The 19,644-nt window shown below is 37.0% G+C and overlaps 2 protein-coding genes across 5 annotated transcripts in view; one reads left to right on the top strand and one right to left on the bottom strand.

Annotated features, from left to right (window-relative positions):
* sh3bp4 (SH3-domain binding protein 4) overlaps nucleotides 1-19,644 on the top strand; it is a 41,677-nt gene that overhangs the window by 6,071 nt on the left and 15,962 nt on the right. For 2 of the 4 annotated variants that reach the window (XM_066641318.1, XM_066641314.1), the window contains exons 2-5: nucleotides 12,172-12,198; nucleotides 12,455-12,595; nucleotides 16,168-16,279; nucleotides 17,792-17,904. The gene's annotated coding sequence lies outside the window, so the exon portion shown is untranslated. Of the gene's footprint in view, nucleotides 1-12,171; nucleotides 12,199-12,454; nucleotides 12,596-16,022; nucleotides 16,077-16,167; nucleotides 16,280-17,791; nucleotides 17,905-19,644 lie in introns of those variants that run through there. The other 2 variants (XM_066641316.1, XM_066641317.1) reach the window with 2 other exon arrangements.
* LOC136664216 (CMRF35-like molecule 3) lies at nucleotides 4,411-10,784 on the bottom strand. The gene is made up of 4 exons (XM_066641319.1): nucleotides 10,742-10,784; nucleotides 9,409-9,732; nucleotides 4,741-4,915; nucleotides 4,411-4,646 (listed from the first exon to the last, which is right to left on the bottom strand). The coding sequence occupies exons 1-4, from the start codon at nucleotides 10,773-10,775 to the stop codon at nucleotides 4,517-4,519; spliced, it is 663 nt and encodes a 220-aa protein (XP_066497416.1). The 5' UTR covers nucleotides 10,776-10,784; the 3' UTR covers nucleotides 4,411-4,516.

The raw sequence follows: 19,644 nt of genomic DNA, 5'->3' as shown, positions 1-19,644 counted from the left end.
ATGTTGTGGTAGGTGATCATGTTTCAGAGTTTCTGTGCTGGTGCGGCCCAGATCTCCACATTAATATGCATAAGCACAGAATCAAGGAATTTCATAAATAAGTTGTGGTTTGGTGCTCCAATGACAGATGATATCTTATGTATTAATTATTCATAAATATTGATGCCCCTGCTGCACCTTGTGGAGCTGATTCTTCAGCTTAATTACTTATGAAAGTTTTGCCTTTGAGAAAGTGTATATTCGCCACCGAAAAGGAGGAGCTGATTTTACTCAGGATTCATGAGCTTTACTGATCCCTCTCACGATCGTGTTCTTCAAACGGGCCTGTGGTGCCGAAGGGCTGCCAGAGGGCTGGAAATAATCAAAAAATGTTTGTTGTTCATCAGAGAACAATCTCCTGGAGAGTGCTCATCAGGGGGCGGAGAAACCGAACCTGCGTACTGCTCTTGATGGCTTTGGTGATTGCTTGTTGAGATCAATACGCTTGCACTTAGAAAGGAGAAAACGGAGCATATGCTGTTTTCCCAGGCCAGGGAGCAGTTTATCACTGAGACGTCTCACCCAGACTATTTATTTTCAGCTCCCATGTCCCTCTGGCCATTTCTTTCAAACAATCAGATGTTGATAACATTGGTATATCCACTCACTGTCCACTTGAAACCTCTAAGTTTTAACTGCACCTTGCTAGTGAACAAGTTGGAGACCCTAAGCCCTCTGTTGCCTTCTGTTGATACACAGCTTGTTATAACCATCCTCTAGCCCTGCATCAATGGTCAGTTTCTGACCACTGGCATATTACTGCTGTGGATGGAATGGTCCACCAATCAAATAATATCCTATACTGATTTCAGATACCTTGTTGTACAACATTTCTTTTAAATGTAAAGTTATAAATAGTTCATATGTATTATGTCCAAATTTAGTGAATTAACAGCTTTTTCCTCTTCTGAGCAGGATTTCACTATGGGACATTGTTGCATGGATTTGATGGCATTCAGCCACTAGATGTGTGGTCAGATTGTGATATTGGATGATTTCTTCTAGATCATAAACCATACTTCAACTTATCCCAAAAGGTAGTAGATCTTGTTAGATCTTTCTGCTAGTCCACAAACCAGTGCTAACAGGTGTTATATCACTCATAGGCTCATATGAAGCTGCTTCAAAGTGTGCCATTTTGTGTTATGATTTCATGACTGTGTTCAGTCTATTTAGCAAGTGTATTTAGTCAGTTGATCTGGTCAAGAAATCTGTGAGAGATCTGCATTTGTTGATCTACAGTCAGGTATACACTGATATTAAAAGTAATACGATGAGAAGACTCATCTTCCCCGTACATTCCAGAAGTGGGTGAGGGTGGAGTGCAAGTATAGTGTGAACACAGAGTATGGTATAGGCCTGAATGTTTGGAGGCACAATTCAAGTGACTTCTTATGGGCCACTTGCCCTCACAGAGGAAAGGATAATTCCAAACCAGTGTTCACCACCACTATCTGGGGAAATATCAATGAATGGTCTTTTCAGAATCTATACCAACCCAAGCTGTTGTGGTGGCTCACGTTGACATAACACCTTACTATTTTTTAATGGAAAAAATGGAGTAAAGAGCCTCTTTTGCTTTTTTTTTTTTTTTTTTTTTTTTTAGAAATTCAGATTTTTAGGAGCCTAAAAGAAAATATTAGAAAATTGGAAAAACAAAGGGAATATTTACACTCAGTTTAAATATTTGGATTTAAATCAGGTAAATCCAAATATTTATGTTTATCAGTTAAATGGATAAACTGATAAACCTTACATGGACCCACTTCATATTGTGTTCTAATTTTGTCAATGTTGTAAACATTGTTTTGTGGTCCATATAAAGCAGCAAAAGTGAGTGATGCTAATAAAGTGGATGGAGGGTTTCATTACAAATCTATTTAATACATTCCAAAGAATCGATTGGAAATCATGTGAAAAACAGGAAATAAGAAGTACCTCCAGTATCCATTTGATGAGTTTATGACCATGCATAACAAGCTAAGCAAATGATATACAAGGCTACACATGAGGTATTTAATTTCCACCACCAAGCAGAAGGGATCGATACTGCTTAATTATAAATGAGCTCATTAATTGATCTCTTTAAGGTGAGACAGTGTCCATTTACACACTCCAGGATGTGAGCTTTAGCCTCAATCGTTCACACGGCTGGACAGCATTAAATTGAGTCTGATCACTTTTCAAGTCAGGAGGAAAAACAGTAAATAATGAAATAATAATTGAATAAGCAGCTTAATTAAGTGATTCAAATCATTACAAAATTACTTGCACCACGCTAATTACAACGGTGTGATTATGTACAGCTTTTATAGGATTTCATTTCAAGGCCAAAATCGGATTAGGTTCAAATATGCTGTTAATTCCCTGTAGATTAATGATTTATTCTGTTATGTAATTATGTTTATGGTTTTGCTTATTGAAAGAAATAATGCTAATAACATGCAAATCATCCATCCATCTATCCATTATCTGTAACCGCTTATCCAATTCAGGGTCACGGTGGGTCCAGAGCCTACCTGGAATCATTGGGCGCAAGGCAGGAATACACCCTGGGGGGGCACCAGTCCTTCACAGGGCAATACACACATTCACTCACACACTCACACCTACGGTCACTTTTGAGTCGCCAATCAACCTACCAACGCATGTTTTTAGACTGTGGGAGGAAACCGGAGCACCCGGAGGAAACCCACGTGGACACAGGGAGAACACACCAACTCCTCACAGACAGTCACCCGGAGCGGGAATCGAACCCACAACCTCCAGGCCCCTGGAGCTGTGTGACTGCGACACTACCTGCTGCGCCACCATGCGAAAAGTTACAATGTCTTAAAACAAAAGCAAGAATGCAGAGACACTCGTGAAGTACAGTTCTTATAAACCAGGAAAATTATTGTACTGACTACTAATGGTGCCCCCTTGTGTAGAACTTTAATCCTGCTAAACATGAGTGAGTGGGTATATAAGTGAGTGAAAAATCTACACATGTTCCATGATGTGATTTGCATCTAAAAATTCAAGACTAAAAATATTATGACATATAACAGACATTTTCTAAATATTTATACGACTACTTCAAAATGAGCAAATTCATACTAACAAAAATATTTTTGTATTTTATGATTTTTGTGCAATATAGCAAAACATTACATACACACAGGCTACAGTTGTTAAAGTACACATCATTATAACATAATAAAATAAATCTTAATTATCCAACTGAGGTATAAAGTGGATTGTGTTGTTTACCACACAGTAGTGGTTTCCCTGTTTTTGACGTCCTTTACTGGAAATGGAATTAATGTTTGAAACATCCCACTTGATTGCACACATTTTTTAAAACCACGGTTTCTATTTATTTATTGGTTATGTTTTGTTTTATCTTAAATATTTGTGCTGTTAAACCTTAGTGACTCTGACTCAACACCAGTTGCTGGAGTCAGTGAAATGATTGTTCGGCTCCACTTAACTCTACCACATAGACTCTCATAGAGCAAACACGTTCCCACACTGAACATAGTTTAAACATAGTTTGAACATTCATTATCTGTAACCCTTATCCATTTCAGGGTCGCGGTGGTTCCAGAGCCTACCTGGAATTATTGGGCGCAAGGCGGGAATACACCCTGGAGGGGGCGCCAGTCCTTCACAGGGCAACACACACACACGCATTCACTCACACACTCACACCTACGGACACTTTTGAGTCACAAATCCACCTACCAACGTGTGTTTTTGCACTGTGGGAGGAAACCGGAGCACCCGGAGACACGGGGAGGACACATCAACTCCTCACAGACAGTCACCCGGAGAGGGAATCGAACCCATAACCTCCAGGTCCCTGGAGCTGTGTGACTGCGCCACCATGCCGCCCCACATAGTTTAATCACTTTTAACAAATTCAGACTCTCAGAGTCTCTCATTTAGAGTCGACCTTGACTTCCAGACATGTCCAACACAAGAAGTCTACTATTATGGAGTTGACTTTGCATCACTTTTGTTTAGGAGGAAAACACAGTGCAAGTTTATAATGAGAGACATCAAATAAGTATAGAGGGATCAGTCAGATTGATTGGACAGTGAAAGAAATTTATGCATAATGAATATATTTACTCAAAACGTGAAAAGGAGAACCTGATGTTGCTTCATTTTGTGTGTTGCTGTCCGGTCTTTTGTCTTCATGCAGCTGTTTTAGGCAGCAATGCCATTAGATAATGTTTCACTCTGGTCCAATAACTAACAGCGCTAATCAGTTTGACTGACGTGAAAAATAATTTTAATATAATATATATATACAAAATACAAATAATAATAAGGGGGTGGGGCATTGCTCTTGCCCCCCCACCACCACCCCCACCTCCGGCTCCGGGCCTGATGAAGTGTTCCTTTAAAGGACATGTTACCTTCAAGTTACTACAGGTTTTTACTGACAATAGATGGAAATTAAAACACAGTTCAAAGACTCAGAGAAGCCTCAGTCTCTTCTTTGTCGAAGTTGGATGTACAAAGTGAACGACAGGAGGAAGGAACACAGTCCGAAGAAAAGAATCCAGCGCAGGAGGGTCCAGAGTTTGTAGACTAGACTTTCAGTGAATGTAATCTCTCTGTAAACAGAACATCACAAATATGGAATATTATATTTCCAGTTGCAAATCATTACAACCATTTTTTAATGTGTGTGTTAATACAGTCCCATACTTTGTAATGGCCTCAGGATTTATATATGTCAGGTCTGAGGTACTGGAAGTTTCTTGCGTGGTCCACGTAGTTTCTGTAGTTTCTGGAGTTGTTAATCTGGTGGTGGTCACTGGTAGCGTGGTGGTCTCTTTAACAGGATGCTGTGTTGTTGGCTTTAAACACTGCGGAGCATTTTCTGCAGGGAAACAATAGCTTTTTTCACTTATAAAAATAACAGGGCATTACCTTCAACCTAAGCCCACTCCTACCCTCTTCCAAAAGTTACATACTGAATTTTCTATACTAGTGTCGAGCAATAAGTGAGATGAGTGGGTTGGGTAATTAACCAGTCTAAATTGAGAGTACATTTCTTGTATAACATCTTTAATCCTGCAACATGTTAAGGATTTAGCTCATTAAATCAAAATCGGAGTCTAGAATAATAAAAAGAAGAACAGTGATAGTGCAGCTTGATTTATTTGACAAATGTTGCTTGGTGTGGTTGCTCAAGTAGTTGGAAAACTTCACATTTCATTATTTATTTCTATTAATCTTCTAAATTAAAATAGTGAAAAGGTTTTCAAGAAAGGGCTAGGTTTCAAAACTTACCAGATAAAGCATCCTTGCACATTACCAGCTCCATGAGCTTTCTGCACCTTGATTTAATTTTCCACTTAAATATCCCTCCTTCTGCAAAGTACTTAAAGGCTGAAACTTTTCTTTTTGATTATTATTATTAAATAAAGGTATAAAAATGCTTATTTTTCACAAATCCTCACCGTGATCAGCCCTTTGTGTTTTTATCTGTGGAAAAGGAAGTGTTTGCTACTCTTCAAGTTAATTTTTGCCAATAGCTGGTCGCTCAGAGATTTTCATATTGGATTAAGCTCGTCCAGACATCTCAGTATAAGGATTTCTACATCTGAATTTTCTGTGATGTAATATTCGTCAATATTGCCATCTGCTGGACAAATCATTTTACCATTTTTGTTTTTGTTAATGAAAAATAAAATGATTAAATCAAGCATTTTAAAAGAGCAAATTGTTCCCTTTATTCTCCATCTCCACACATTCATTACGATTTTAATTACTTGTTTACATTTGATCCTATCTTCAATTTCATTTTAATTGTACACTTTTTGTCTGAAGAACATTTTGAGCTACATGTATGAAACAAATTACTAAAATTTCAAAGATCACAAGAGAAATAAAGGTTTAACACAGCATTCTTCATCCATAATTGTTTCTTATTCTTGCCAACATATTTAAAAAAGAGTTACGTGTTTTTAAATTGTAAATATGGTTGAGTGTGAAAACTGGTTTATTTCCAAATTGTTTCTGTACAAAGTTTGTCCTCAACACACTAGAATCATGCTTAAATGCACCTCTCAAGGTGGGATCATGATAATCTTTTTATTTGGTATCAAAACTATCCAAGATTTCTACTAGAACAAAACCCAACTGTAGCATTTCATCCTGATTAAAGATTAGAATGGATTACAAAATCTAGATCCAAATTTTCAGGATTAAAAAAAATTTTGTAAACTATTTTGAAAAACCCATTTTTCAAGTTTAATTCCACTAGATTGTTTTAATCTTGTCGGATCCCTTTTGAAAAACTGACCCCAGGTGATCTGGGAAGGTGGGGGGAAGCGTTAAGGTTGTCGGCGCTGCACGGTTTTTACTCCAAGATTGATAAAATGTAAGGTTCTAACTAATATGATACTTTGCGTAGTCAGTTTGTCAATGCATTCAGTTTGTTGCTTAATGCCTATTGTCCCTATGTAGTGCACTGTGGGTGGTGAATTGTAGGATGTTCACTTAAATAGTAAAAGGTTTGCCTGATGTAAAGGCATTTCATTTAAAAAAAATAATAATACATTCAATGGTTATTTATTTAAGTATTTCTCGCCTTTTAAAGTTTTTTTTTTTTAAGTAGTGCACCATGTAGGGTATACAGCATGATTTGTGTCTTAAAGTGATGAAAGGAGAACGGAAAGTTTCATTGTGGAGATTAAACTTTAGTTTTCTTTACAATGACAATGACAAAGTCACTCTGAGCTGGAGAAGGAACCACGAAATAATTATTTTACTGACAGATCCTCCCAGTGAAGTCAGACATGAAGGAGACAAGCATTCTGTGTAATGTTAAGTAATTTTGAGTGTTCAGCCTTAGTTTGTTAATTTGTAATTATTAAAATTGTTATTAGTTTATTAGTATAATTGCTAAATTTGCTATAATTATTAGTTTTTAAAATTTTGGAAAATACAAGTGGTGCAGCGCAGTGGCACAACATATAGTGTCACCGTTCTAGCTCTGCTCTGGATGACTGTGAAGAGTTTGGTGCGTTCTCCCTGCATCCGCATGGGTTTCCTCCCGCAGTCCCATAACACACACTGGTAGGTGGATTAGCATCTCAAACGTGTCTATAGGTATGAGTGAATGTGTGAGTATGTGTCACCCTGCGAAGGACTGGCACCCCCTTCAGGGTGTGTTGCCACCTTGCTCCCAGTGATTCTGGGTAGGCTTCAGACCCACCTCGACCCTGAACTGGATAAATGCTTACAGACAATGAATGATTGAATGAATCTATAGGAATAAAAGTTGTAATTTGAAGCAGGATTAAGTAGAACTGAATCGAATGTGTTTGCTGTGATTATTGTTAGCAGTAACAAACACTCTGTAACCACATTTGGACTCATGGCACATTAAAGGTTATTGATATATCTGAGTTGGCTGGTATTTTTTATTTATTTATTTATACATTTTAATATGAGTTAAATGTTAGCTTGAAAGACTGTAATTATTGCACACTGTTGCCTTAAATTTTATTTCTGAATTTACTTAAATAGGTCTTAAATAGAAAATAATTGTTTATTGTTGTCAGAAGTATGCTTAGCAAATTTTAATGAACTGACAATAATGAATAATTATTTTCAACACAGTCTCTAAACATCAGTTGAAACCACAGCAAAGATCAACTGCGTATCTGTAAATCTACAATGTTTATTAGTTTGTCTCTAGAACCTTAAGGATGGCACAAATATTGTACTTATATTGTACAAATAATCTATTAATTAGACAGTGTTCATTTTATTTGGATGGTCCAAATTCACATCTACAGGTGCTTACTTAAGAGACCCAGTGTACCCAGGACGTTTCCATTAGAAAGCATCATTATTTCCATATTAAATCTACTGAAAGGTCTATATACCTTTTACTGAGAGTTAACAGGTATCCTATTCAAATGCCAATGTATACGCTATTGTAGTTTGAAGCAAATCTGTGGGAATAACAATGATGCCTTGAGAATTTTTACACGTACCACTGACATTTCCATTTTTGCCATGTATACTATTATGCTACTGACAGCCTGTAGATAGTTTGTAGCACATCTACAGAAATAACACTGAAAGCTCTGGAATTTCTACATTCATTCCACTGAAATGGTTATATGCATTCTACTGAAACCTTAATAAGTATTCCACTGAAATAGGTATGCTACTGACAGTTCACTGATGTTTGTAGCACATGACACAGAAATGACACTGATAGCGTGACGATGGTCTAATGATGAAAACCAAATGAGTAAACTTACACTAAACTTAAACATACTACAGTCTCTGTAGTCAATAATAAAGAATCTAAATGAGTGCTTAAGTAAATTAAACTGACAGTCTGCTGATGTGTTTATTAATGGTAAATTAACTATCTACAGATACTCTCTTACAGCTAGTTGCAATGCAAGTTACTGAAAGTATGTGAAATCTCTACAGGGGGACCATCAAAATAAAGCGATACCAAAAAAAGAAAAATTCACTATGGATTTGAAAGAACACGGATCAGTAATTATGTTAATTAAATAAAGAGGCTGCTGGTGTTCTCAAAACAATGGACTCGCCACACCAGAGCCCAGACATCAATATCGCAATATGTGTTTCAGATTACTTGGAGATATGTGTTGGGTGTACTAAAGTTTTAAAGCATTTTTTGTTTTTTAATTTAACATTTAATTATAATAAAAAATTCAAACGTCGTGATTGTGGGAAATCGCATTTCTCTCTGGTTGTATCCTTTTCTGAATTTTATAAAAATTGTTTTTTGATTATAATCATGAACTATGATATAAATTTTTGATATAAATTTTTAGGTATTCTATATTGAATAATTAATGCCGTGCAACACTTACCATAAGATGACAAAATAGCATGAATTTGGAATTACATGTTACACCAAAATGTATTTGAATGCCTAATGTTTATATACACAGCAATCAGCCATAAATAACACAATGTGTTTTCTACATTCATTGTTCATTTAATCAGTACTGACCATATAGGTGCACTATGTATGTTGCTGTGTCTGATCCACTCTTAACATTCCACCACCACATCAGTGTCACTGCAGCTCTGAGAAAGGTCCACTACCAAAATAGCGGTCCTGACTAATGAAAAACAGGGTGAAACAGGGCTAATAAAGTATGCAGAGCAATAGGTGGAGTACAGTCGTATATAAAATCATCTTTATTCTCAGAGTTTCTAACTATTGTATTACTGTCATTTCACCCTATCTTTATGCTCTCATTTTCATTTTCAGTTCAAAAGAAATGAAACTCATTGTAACTCATGGAGTCCATGTTGTGCCTTATGATTATGAAATTATATTGATAACAAACATAGTGATTTTACCTGGTGAGATGGCTATCTCCATATAGATATACACGTGTCTGCTGACCCGTTCTATGCCACACCAGTACAGTCCGGTATCGTCTTGTTTAACATCCTTCATGTGGATGATGAAAAAGCCCTGGGTTTTATTGTCCTCTATGGTCACTGGTCCATTGGGCTGAGCTGACTGATCCGTGCGTATGAGTGTTTGGCAGAAATTAAAATAATAACCCTTGCACCAATATTTCACATTGTTTCGGTAAAAGGGATGGTACTGGCATGTGATGTGGATGGATCTTCCAGCACATTCCTTCACTTCTTTCGGGCCAGTGAGATCACCTGCAACTAAACATAAGCGCAAGTGTCCATTAGAACCATTAGTGTCCAAGCATATATATATTATAATGGAATACCTGAAAGTGTACTATTATTCTTGTGGCTAAACAATACCTCGCAAAATATTACAATATTTAAGATAAAACTTACATGAAGCAAACATGGACAAACTGTCATTTATAACCCTTCGCTGTAAGAAAATTTACAGTATAGTATGTACAGTACGGGTATATATTTTTTGTTACTAAAGTAAGGTGCAAACAATAGAAATGTGCCTTTAAACGTACAGTAGTGGTTCTAAAGTCCATCTCTGTTTTCTAATGGTACATTACATTTTTTCCCAGTAGGACCGATGAATATTTGTAAGTTTTTGTTATAGTTTTTGAGCTGTGTAAAATAAAATAACACCGTAGTACTGGAGATGAAATGGAGCGTATTAAATCAAGACAACTGTAAATCTACTATTGTTATAGAATATTGTACCAATATATTCCCTAACTAAAATGTCTGAGTTTGCAACCTTGAGGGTAACACCAGAGTGACTGAGCGTTCTATTCAGAACAAATGCTCCGTGAGCAGGTGTCTTCAAACATTTGCCCACATTGGTGAATGGAAAGGTACTACTGAGGGAAAAAAAAGACATATCGACACTGTTCAAAGAAAAACAAATATATCCAAAAGATTAACTTGATCAGCGAAAGAAAAAGAAACCTTTCTTAACTTTCGATGTTAGTCAATATTAAAAGTAATTTTGGAGAATTCCTATTGGTCCGTTCATCATGAGGTTTTCACACAATGTGAAGGACAGCTGCTGTGTTAGATGATGTACTAAACCAAAAATTTGACCAATCGAGACACGTTCTTCTTTCAAGAATGACACTTCAATGTAAGTTAATGTAGTAAGATTTAATTCCATTTTTTTTCATCCATTTCTAATGGTCTGTTCAAAAAGGGGGTTTTACATATGTTTATGTCATGTACATCATGCAAAATATAATCCATATAAAGCATGACTTACTCTTTTCGAACAGAAGCAGAAGGAATATAATCATTGTTGCTCTTTTTTCTGCTGAAGCTCAATGAGAGATAAGGAAAAGAAAGCCAAATGTTTTCTAGTTTCCTGCTATGCGTGTGTGAGGTCATTCTCAACTTCCTGTGGCTGTAGGGCTTGATTTGACACAGGAAATCACACATAGAATGTATGCCTTTGAAAGGCACCGATGTTCTTGAAACAAATTTCAAGTGAAGTATGTGCTTTCACTTGTGGCTTGCTTATGGTAACTGGCCTAGTATGTTACTAAGTGTGTGTGTGTGTGTCATTGCGAAAGATTGTAGTGATATATGATTCACTTTTATTCAAAGCTTTATTTGTTTTAAGTTTGAAGTGCGCTGCACAAACTGAAACTGTCAGTTTTTTGGGAATCGACTCCTAACAAGTAAATACTTTTAGACTTTATTTTGCTTTCCCTCACTGTGCAGAGAGGCATTGGACAGCACAACACGTTTGGAAGCAGACTCTGAAAATGATTTGGGATATTTCACAGTAATATTTACCCCATGTCGCAGGACTGAGTTTTTTGTTTTAAGATAAAACAGAGAGTCGACTCCATTTTAGACCAAACCATGACCAGTTGAACATGTGTTCATACAAAGGGACACTTTAAAAGCAGCTAAAGTAAAGAATTCAGCGTTCTCTTGACTGTCCAGAAACATTTGGACATATACTGTATCTCCCTCCTCCCCAAGCATGGGTCTGAGGGTATAAATCCCCCCAGCACTTGGCTGTGGAGCACTGGAACTAGGTTCTCTGGAGTGGTGGAGCTTCAATCCAGTGTCTCTGGGATAGTTTTCAATGGTGTTTGTGATCCAGAGGTAATCATCCAACATTCAGTGTTTTCATTTTCATGTGTTCGTTATTGACATGCCCAGACTTTCCCTGGTGGTGTTCCTCATTCCTGTACTTCAGCTTCACTGCACATGATGTGTCACATTCAGAGCATCATTCTTGTGAAATCCAGTGTGCCTCAGCAGGATACAATCATCAGGATCTTTGGAAAAAAAAAAGTTACACTAACAGCGCAGATTTTAACGAGATACAATGACTTCTTTTCAACCACAACATGACTAGACAGCTCAACATGCTTCGAGAAGGGCACTAACTGCACAGATGTTATGTCAGCAACAGCCACCTGCACTGGTTAATTTTGTGCCCACAATGAGGGGAAAATTTTTTGTTGTGAGGTCATGCTTAACTTCCTGTGGCTGTAGGGTTTGATTGTTCACAGGAAATAACACATTGCATACATTTGATTAAGGGCAATTTCGTTCTTACGACAGATTTCAATTCAGTGTAGTATAGAATTTCATTTATGGCTTTCTGTTGTTAACTGTATGTTACTCTGTGTGTGTTTGTGTGTGTGTGTGTGTGTGTGTTTGTCTTTTTGAAAGAAGCCAGAGTCTGTCAATCAAGAGCAGGTAAAGCATGTAGAAAGACCTTTTTACTCTTTGATATGGTTTTAGAGGTGAGGTGTGAGGCAAATAATCGCCAAGGTCAATGTGCTTTGATTGTTTAAATATGAGAGCAGTGTAAAGGCCTATGCTACTCCATAAAGGTCAGAGACCACTCTTAATGTTTGCATAACCAGATAAAATGGACATTATGCCCATGTTATTGCAGAATTAATTACTGGATCCACCCCTTTTCCTATTCACCAACTTTCTTTTTATTCAGGAGAAGACATCTCTGGAGAAGGCTGGTGAAATATTATTCCACACCTCCAAAGTTCAGTCTTAGAAGATGGTTGCATTTCATCGCTACTTCTAGCTCCTAGATGCTCAAAGAATCAGTTCTTTGGAAGTTGACTCCTAATCAGTAATGAGTTATACACTTTATTTTGCCAGAAAATATATGTATCCCTAAAAAAAAGCAAGTTTACAGGGAAATGAAACAAGCTTCTTATATTTCAATTGGCCGATGCATAACAATAGCATAATTTAGGGAAAATAAATATTCTGGGGATATGATTTTTCAAATAAAAAATAATGTTTAATGAAGGAATAAAAGAATAAAAATGAAAGGAATGAAATAAAGAAAACAAATGTAGGAAAATGTGACAAATAAAAAATTGAAGCACTAAAGAAACAAAGAACAGAAAATAAACAAAATGAACAAAAGAAAGGATTAAACAAAAAAAGAAAACAACATAAAATTAATTAACAAAATTAAACAAAACATACAAAGGTAAAATATTTAAGGACGCACTGAAAACAAGCAAACAAAAAGCACAAAACATGTAAAGACAAAATGATTTAGAAAGAAAGAAAGAATGAAAGAATAACATGTTAATGTTCACTTTTATCTAAGGTTTTAAACTGACTTCCTGTATCGGTTTGAACGGAACCTCATGCTGTGGTTAAAGATCAGTCATTTTTATGAGGTTGTTGTTATGTTGTTTAATGTCCAGCAGAGGACACCACACACCAGTAAATGGTAAGAGCCAGAAAATCCCTCAGTCAAACGTTATTTTCTTAAACGATTATGACGTTGCCAGTGAGGCATGGCGAAAACTGGCTGTGATCGCTAATTAGTGAGAAATTCAAAACATGATTCAGATTTGGAATATTAAGGAGATTACCGCAAAGAGGAAGGATTTTGTGTTTTACATGAACTCATTTGGACAGATCACTTATTTGAGGCATTTAGCAGTTTTCAGTTTGAATGACCATATATGTCTATTTACACTATAACCTGTTCAACACCTCCTACACTTAAGTTGTTTGCAATGTCCATATACGGAGTTTCAGTTCTGAGCTTCTATGACAGAAGGGAATGAGATTTTCAGTGCAGTGTGGTTATCAACAAAACATTTGCAAACATAATCTTTTGTCCAATGTTTATTTCCCCAAATCTCACTGGATATATTTGTATTACAAGTTTGGTTATCATTCAAAATAAAACTATGTCCATGCTTATTGCAAGCTAACACTCAGGTGCACTGTAAATACTGTTACTGAAATAACAACTCTATCTGCTTTAACTGTACTCTACTACTGCCAGAGTAAGTTGCCCAATGATACGTATTCATTGCATGGTAACTACTAGGCTTGGCTTGGCACAGCTCTGCATGCTTTTTAGTCTCTGTTCCCTGATCTTTCCATGAGCAAACCCTCCTTGTGAAATGTAGCCCATGATGTTGTTGTTGTGAGTCAGTTGTGAACAAACGTGATCTCTTCTGTAGCTGGAGATCGTACAGATTTTGTAATTGTTGCTGGATGCTTGCATTTTGCCATGTTGACATGTCCCACTGGTCATTCAGTGCTCTGCCTTGTTTAGTCCCTACTTAGCTTGCTTGGAACCACGAGTGCAGCCTGGGCCAGTCGGGATACATGAGGAACATTTGCATTCACTCTGCCCAATACTCTTTTGGGTTATTTATGGGGCTTAATGTTGTTGATGGGTGTTTGTATTGTTGTGTGTGTTGAACTTAGTGTGTGGCATTTTCCGCTTTCTTAGCGTTATTCCTCCTCCAGAGTTTGTGGCCATACATCAAGCCCAAATTGCTCTCTCTCTCTGTCTCTGTTCCCTACACGTTTATCAGGGTGTAATAAAGAGCACCTTTGAGCAATAATAGATGTCTGCCGATCTCTTTTTTGACACTCACTACAATAATTGTACTTTATGACAAAGTAATTCAAGTAATAAATCCAGTGACATTCAAAGGAAAAAGTACTTTATGGCAAACCATAGGCCTATTAAGTTTGGAAATGTTTATTCTACCACTGGGTTTTGTTTTATTTTTTTTTATTTATTATATATAGGTCATTCAGTTATTAATATTGCAAGCAATATGAACTTTCTAATAAAGGTTACATTTAATGAACTGTACGGATAGTGTCGCCATCTCACAGCTCCAGGGTCCTGGATTCAATACCCACTCTGTGTCACCGTCAGTTCACACCATGTCTGCGTTGGTTTTCTCTGGTTGTTCCGGTTTCCTCTCATAGTCCAAAAACACATGCTGTTTGATGGATTGAATATCCAAACGTTCTATAGGTGTGAGTGAATGGTGATTTTCTGACTTGCGCCCAGTTATTCCAGGTAGACTTCAGACTTACTATGACCCTGATGAAGCAGTTAAAGAGACTCAATAAATTAATTTTTAAATCTGAAATGTGTTTGGATTGTAAGCCGTTGTGTATAAATCCACATTTCTGCAGAGCACAGGTGTTTAGCCTTACAAATATATAAATAAATATCAGTACATCACTAACATACTACATAGTACATATTACTGTTGATATAAGCATGACCAAAGATATTATTCATATATTCAAACTGAATATTCATCTTTAAGCCAAAGTTTGGTTGCCCTTGATCAAATGACATGAACATTTTGTTGATATCCTATGTGAAGATCAAATTAAAACATCCTTTTCAGAAAATGTGCATACTTTAGCAAATGGATAAACAATATGTGTAAAACTGTGCCATGAAATGTGCTAAAACATATTATGTTTAAGTTACATTATTGTTAAGAATGTGTCACACTATTTCTGATTATGTTAATGAGGAAAATAAACTCAATTTTTTTGCTTAGGATGTCCAAACATCACATTCATTCATTCGTTGTCTATAACTGCTTATCCAGTTCAGGGTTACTGTGGGTCTGGTGCACACCTGGAATCAGTGAGCACAGGGCAGGAACACACCCTGGAGGGGTTACCGGTTCATCTTAGGGCAGCACACACTCACATATTCACTCACACACACCTAAAAGTGTGTGTTTTTGGACTATGGGTGGAAAACCACATGGACACTGGGAGAACACCCCAAGCTCTTTACCACTGTCACCTAAGCAAGGGCTCAAACCCACAACCCCAGGATCCTCATGTGTGTGACAGTTACACTAACTGTTGTGCCACTGTGTCACCTAGACCATCTTTCTTTCTTTCTTTCTTTTATTATAATTGAGAATTAAAAACTACCCTTCAAAACGTCTCGCATGATTCATGATGGTAATATGAAGATTTTCCTGTAGGATATGTCTGCAAGATTTTAATCCTAACGGATTTTCAGTGCTCATTTTCCTGTGGGATTCCTGAAGGGAACTCAAAAGAAATTCCAAATTATGCTATCGCTGCAGGCCGGAGGCACCTTCAAATGGGAGGTAACCTATCACTAAACATAACCCTAACCTAACCATAACATCCTACTTGCTGGTCTACGCCTTCTTACTGTGTATGTCCCTCCCACGGGCTGGTGTCCGGCCTGCAGAGATATACTTTGATCATTTGCAGGCATAAAGTAAGTTTAAGGACAATATATTCGCAGATTACGGATTTTTCTTGGGTATGTGAGTATAACTATATATTAATAACATGTTTTTAAAAATACAGATTAATAACAGATTTAGAAATGTATATATTTTATCAATGTAATATCAGTGACTCCGGGAGGGTCCGCCCATCGTCGTGACGTCTCCGCCGAGCACTCGGAGTTTCTGAGGGAGCTCTTCGCTGCTGCAGGGACGGACAGCGAGGATTTATCGGCACTGAAGTGAGTTTCATGTTTGGTTGTTTTTAAACTTTCCTCCATTTCATGTGAGCTTATATATTCTGTCTGTGTTTAAGCTTTAAAAACCCATGAACTGTTCTTTATTACGCTGCGTGTTGAGAAACTTACTGACAGTGTGGACGGTTGATGCTGCGCGCTCGTGCTATCTCCGTCTCTAACGGTTAAGTTACAAATTCAAATTCAAAAATGCTCTCTGTCGCCTGGTTCAGCTTAAAGTACAGCGATATTGTCCCCTTACATCGCTTTAACCTGAAAGTGTAGTGGCTCATGGACATGGGGACTTTCTATCTTCATTCTGTTAAACTGGTAAAATTCTGCCTTTAACAGATTTTTTGTAGCTATTTTCATAACTGAAGCTGCTTTAATGCGCTTTACTTAAACACCGAATAAATGCGACGCCTGTCCTAAGCTGCCAGGCTTTAAAACCATCTTAACGGGAGTCTTCACACAGATAAAACGGTCTATAAAATGAAATTTATGTCGTGTGATGCCAGATTCAAGCCAGTAAGTTAACTTTAGCTTTTTACTGTGTGCTGTGGTGAAGATGAGTAATAGTGTTATGGACCCATGTCCTACATTATTTTTGTGTTTAATTTATTTAACTCCCAGAGGATCCTTTATGAGGTTTTGGTGGTTTTAAATACTAAAAAAACAGGTCATAACTCATTTCTACATGACCATGTCCCAAGCTCTCTTTATAGCCCTGTTCCAGTCATACATTAAGACCCTAAAACCTCATGTCTATTCATCAGTATTACATATTTAGAAGTTATTTCAAAGAAAAACACTCCCAAATGCCTAATGACTAACATGTAGCCGAACACTTTCGTCTTCTTTCTGTAGACGCAGATGAATATCCCATTTGTCCACTTGTCTATCTCAATTCAACCCACAGGCGCTTGCTTACAGCTTAAAAGCCTTGCACCACGAGTTGATGAGATTGTTTTTTTAGGTTACTGATGTAAGAAACAGTGGTTGTCTGAATCCAACTGTTTGAGACTGTGTTTGGCACCGGGCAGAGCAAAGGAGAAATGCTCAGTCATGTCATTGACTGCTTATTTTGCACATTATTTGTCTTTTGGTGTATTAAATACACCACTGGACCTGTTAACAAGGTTAAACACTTGGTCTGTTTTTTGGAGGGTGTCTTTAAATATTAGAGTCAAAAACTGTTCAGTTGAGACTGATGTATGATAATAATCTCTGTTTTAATTGGCTTAAATATTGAAAAAGCAATCCAGGCTGTATAGGTCTATTGTAGCCTATCCATTTAAAAATCATGTATCTCCCAACAAATGAACTTTATAGGAGAAGCAAAAACCCTTCCTAAACTTAAGTGGGAGTGAATGCAAAAAGAAAAAAAAAAAATGACCAAGTCACTTTGGAGCATTTCTGTTGGTTCATTCATCATGAATTGTTGACACGACATGGACAGTTGCTGTGTTCAAATGATTCATTTATTCATTCATTCATTGTCTGTAACCGTTTATCCAGTTCAGGGTTGTGGTGAGTCCGGAGCCTACCTGAAATCACTGGGAGCAAGGCAGGAATACATCCTGGATTCACAAAAATGGAGGTGCATGTTTCTAATTGGACAGTGACGCTAGGTAAATGTATTGGCTTATGCAACTTCACAAAGAGAGTAACCTCTAAACAGACTGAGTATGCAGCATGGTTTTCATGTATGGACATGAAATCATGTTTACACATAATGTCAACCCTGTTAGACTTGTGGTGTATTTTCCCTGATATACACACCGCCCCCCGCTCCCCCACCCACACCGCCTTTTTTTTCCCCCGAGTCTAGTGAGAAGTTGGTTTTGACAGAGCCATTGCATTTGAATAGCCTTTCAATTTAAATACCTCCCTCTGTTGCACCTTCCTAGAACAGATTATGTTTAAATGAGTAAAACCAATGTAACAAAAACTAACACCAAGAAACGGAATAAGTATCATTGTGTATTGTCTTACTGAGGGGTATATACTATTTTAAGGGTCAAAGTTATTCACCCTTTGTGATTGTGTCGTGTTAAAAGAGGACAGTTTCAGGAACTCCTGATGGCTCCTCATCACAAAGGCATTTCCTCTTGGTTTTCCGGCTGCAGAGATAGTCATTTAGATGCCACTGTCCCAGTTCTTGTTTGCGTTCACATTAAAAATTCCATTACCATGTCAATTCAATTTAATTTTTTCCTGTTTATGATTAAACAACCTCATTCTGTCTGTAAATATTAATCACCAACATCATAATTTCATTTAAATCAAAATTGTCTTTTCAAAGCAGTCTGCTGAATGTTGGGTTAAATTACAGGGTTTTGTCATTTTGGATTTAATTAATTATTAAAAATACACTATACACTCTCAAGAGGTTCTTTGAGCGATAGCATATACAAAACACTTTTGGTTCCATAAAAAAGTTTGTTAATACGTTTAAATAGTGATTAATGGATTTTTAAACCTTTTAAAAATGTTATCACACTCACAGATCTCTTAAATAAACAAGGTTTTAATGAAACTAAAAGTGGTTCTTGTATGGTATCACTCAAAGAACACTTTGTAGCACCTTTATTATTAAGAGTGTATGTCAAAGCATTTGTAGAAATCACTTGTAATTATTAAATGCAGTCAGTTTCAAGTGTGCTGCATTATGGACGCAGATGTTCAGCTGTGCACACACAGTTTGTATATTCTCCACAGGAAAGCATGTAATGAAATGGGATACTCTGAAGTAGCTGCTTATGAGTCTATGGGCACAATGCCAAGCATGAGTTAGAGTGTTATAAAGCCCCTCAGCGTTAGGCTGCAGAGCAGTGAACAGTGTTTTCTGGATTGAGAAAAAAGCTCCATCCAACACCTTTGGGATTAGTTGGAGTGGCGTTTGTGATCCAGATACAATCAGCCAACAAGCCTGGTCACATGTCTAGATGATCAAATGTTTACAGAAATGTTTAAATATCAGATGTCTTTAGGTAAGAGTAGAAAAGTTCAACAAACCACTTATTAAACCAACAATTGCAGAATAACTCCTCTATGTAGTATATTTAGTTTTTTTTTTTTTTTTTTTTTTTTTTCGTTTATTTGGTATCCCATGTGGTGGGCTGCTGCTCCATCCAGAGTGTGTTCCTGCCTTGCTCCTGGTGATTCCAGGTAGGCTCTGCCCCCACCGTGACCTTGAGTAGGATGAAGGGGTTACACAAAATTAATGAATGAATAGTTAATAGTTCATGTAAGTGCTGATATTAGGCACAAGATCAGTTTGAAGAAAAGTGTTCCTTGTCTCGGGAGAGGCAAAATAGAATTTGCTAAGTGTTCTTGAAGGATGGCAAATCTTATCATTCAGAGATTAA

The sequence above is a fragment of the Hoplias malabaricus genome, chromosome 12, assembly GCF_029633855.1.
Source record: "Hoplias malabaricus isolate fHopMal1 chromosome 12, fHopMal1.hap1, whole genome shotgun sequence".
Classification (NCBI taxonomy): Eukaryota; Metazoa; Chordata; class Actinopteri; order Characiformes; family Erythrinidae; genus Hoplias; species Hoplias malabaricus.
The sequence above is the reverse complement of the archived record's forward strand: the minus strand, read 5'-3'. Positions and strand labels throughout refer to the sequence as shown.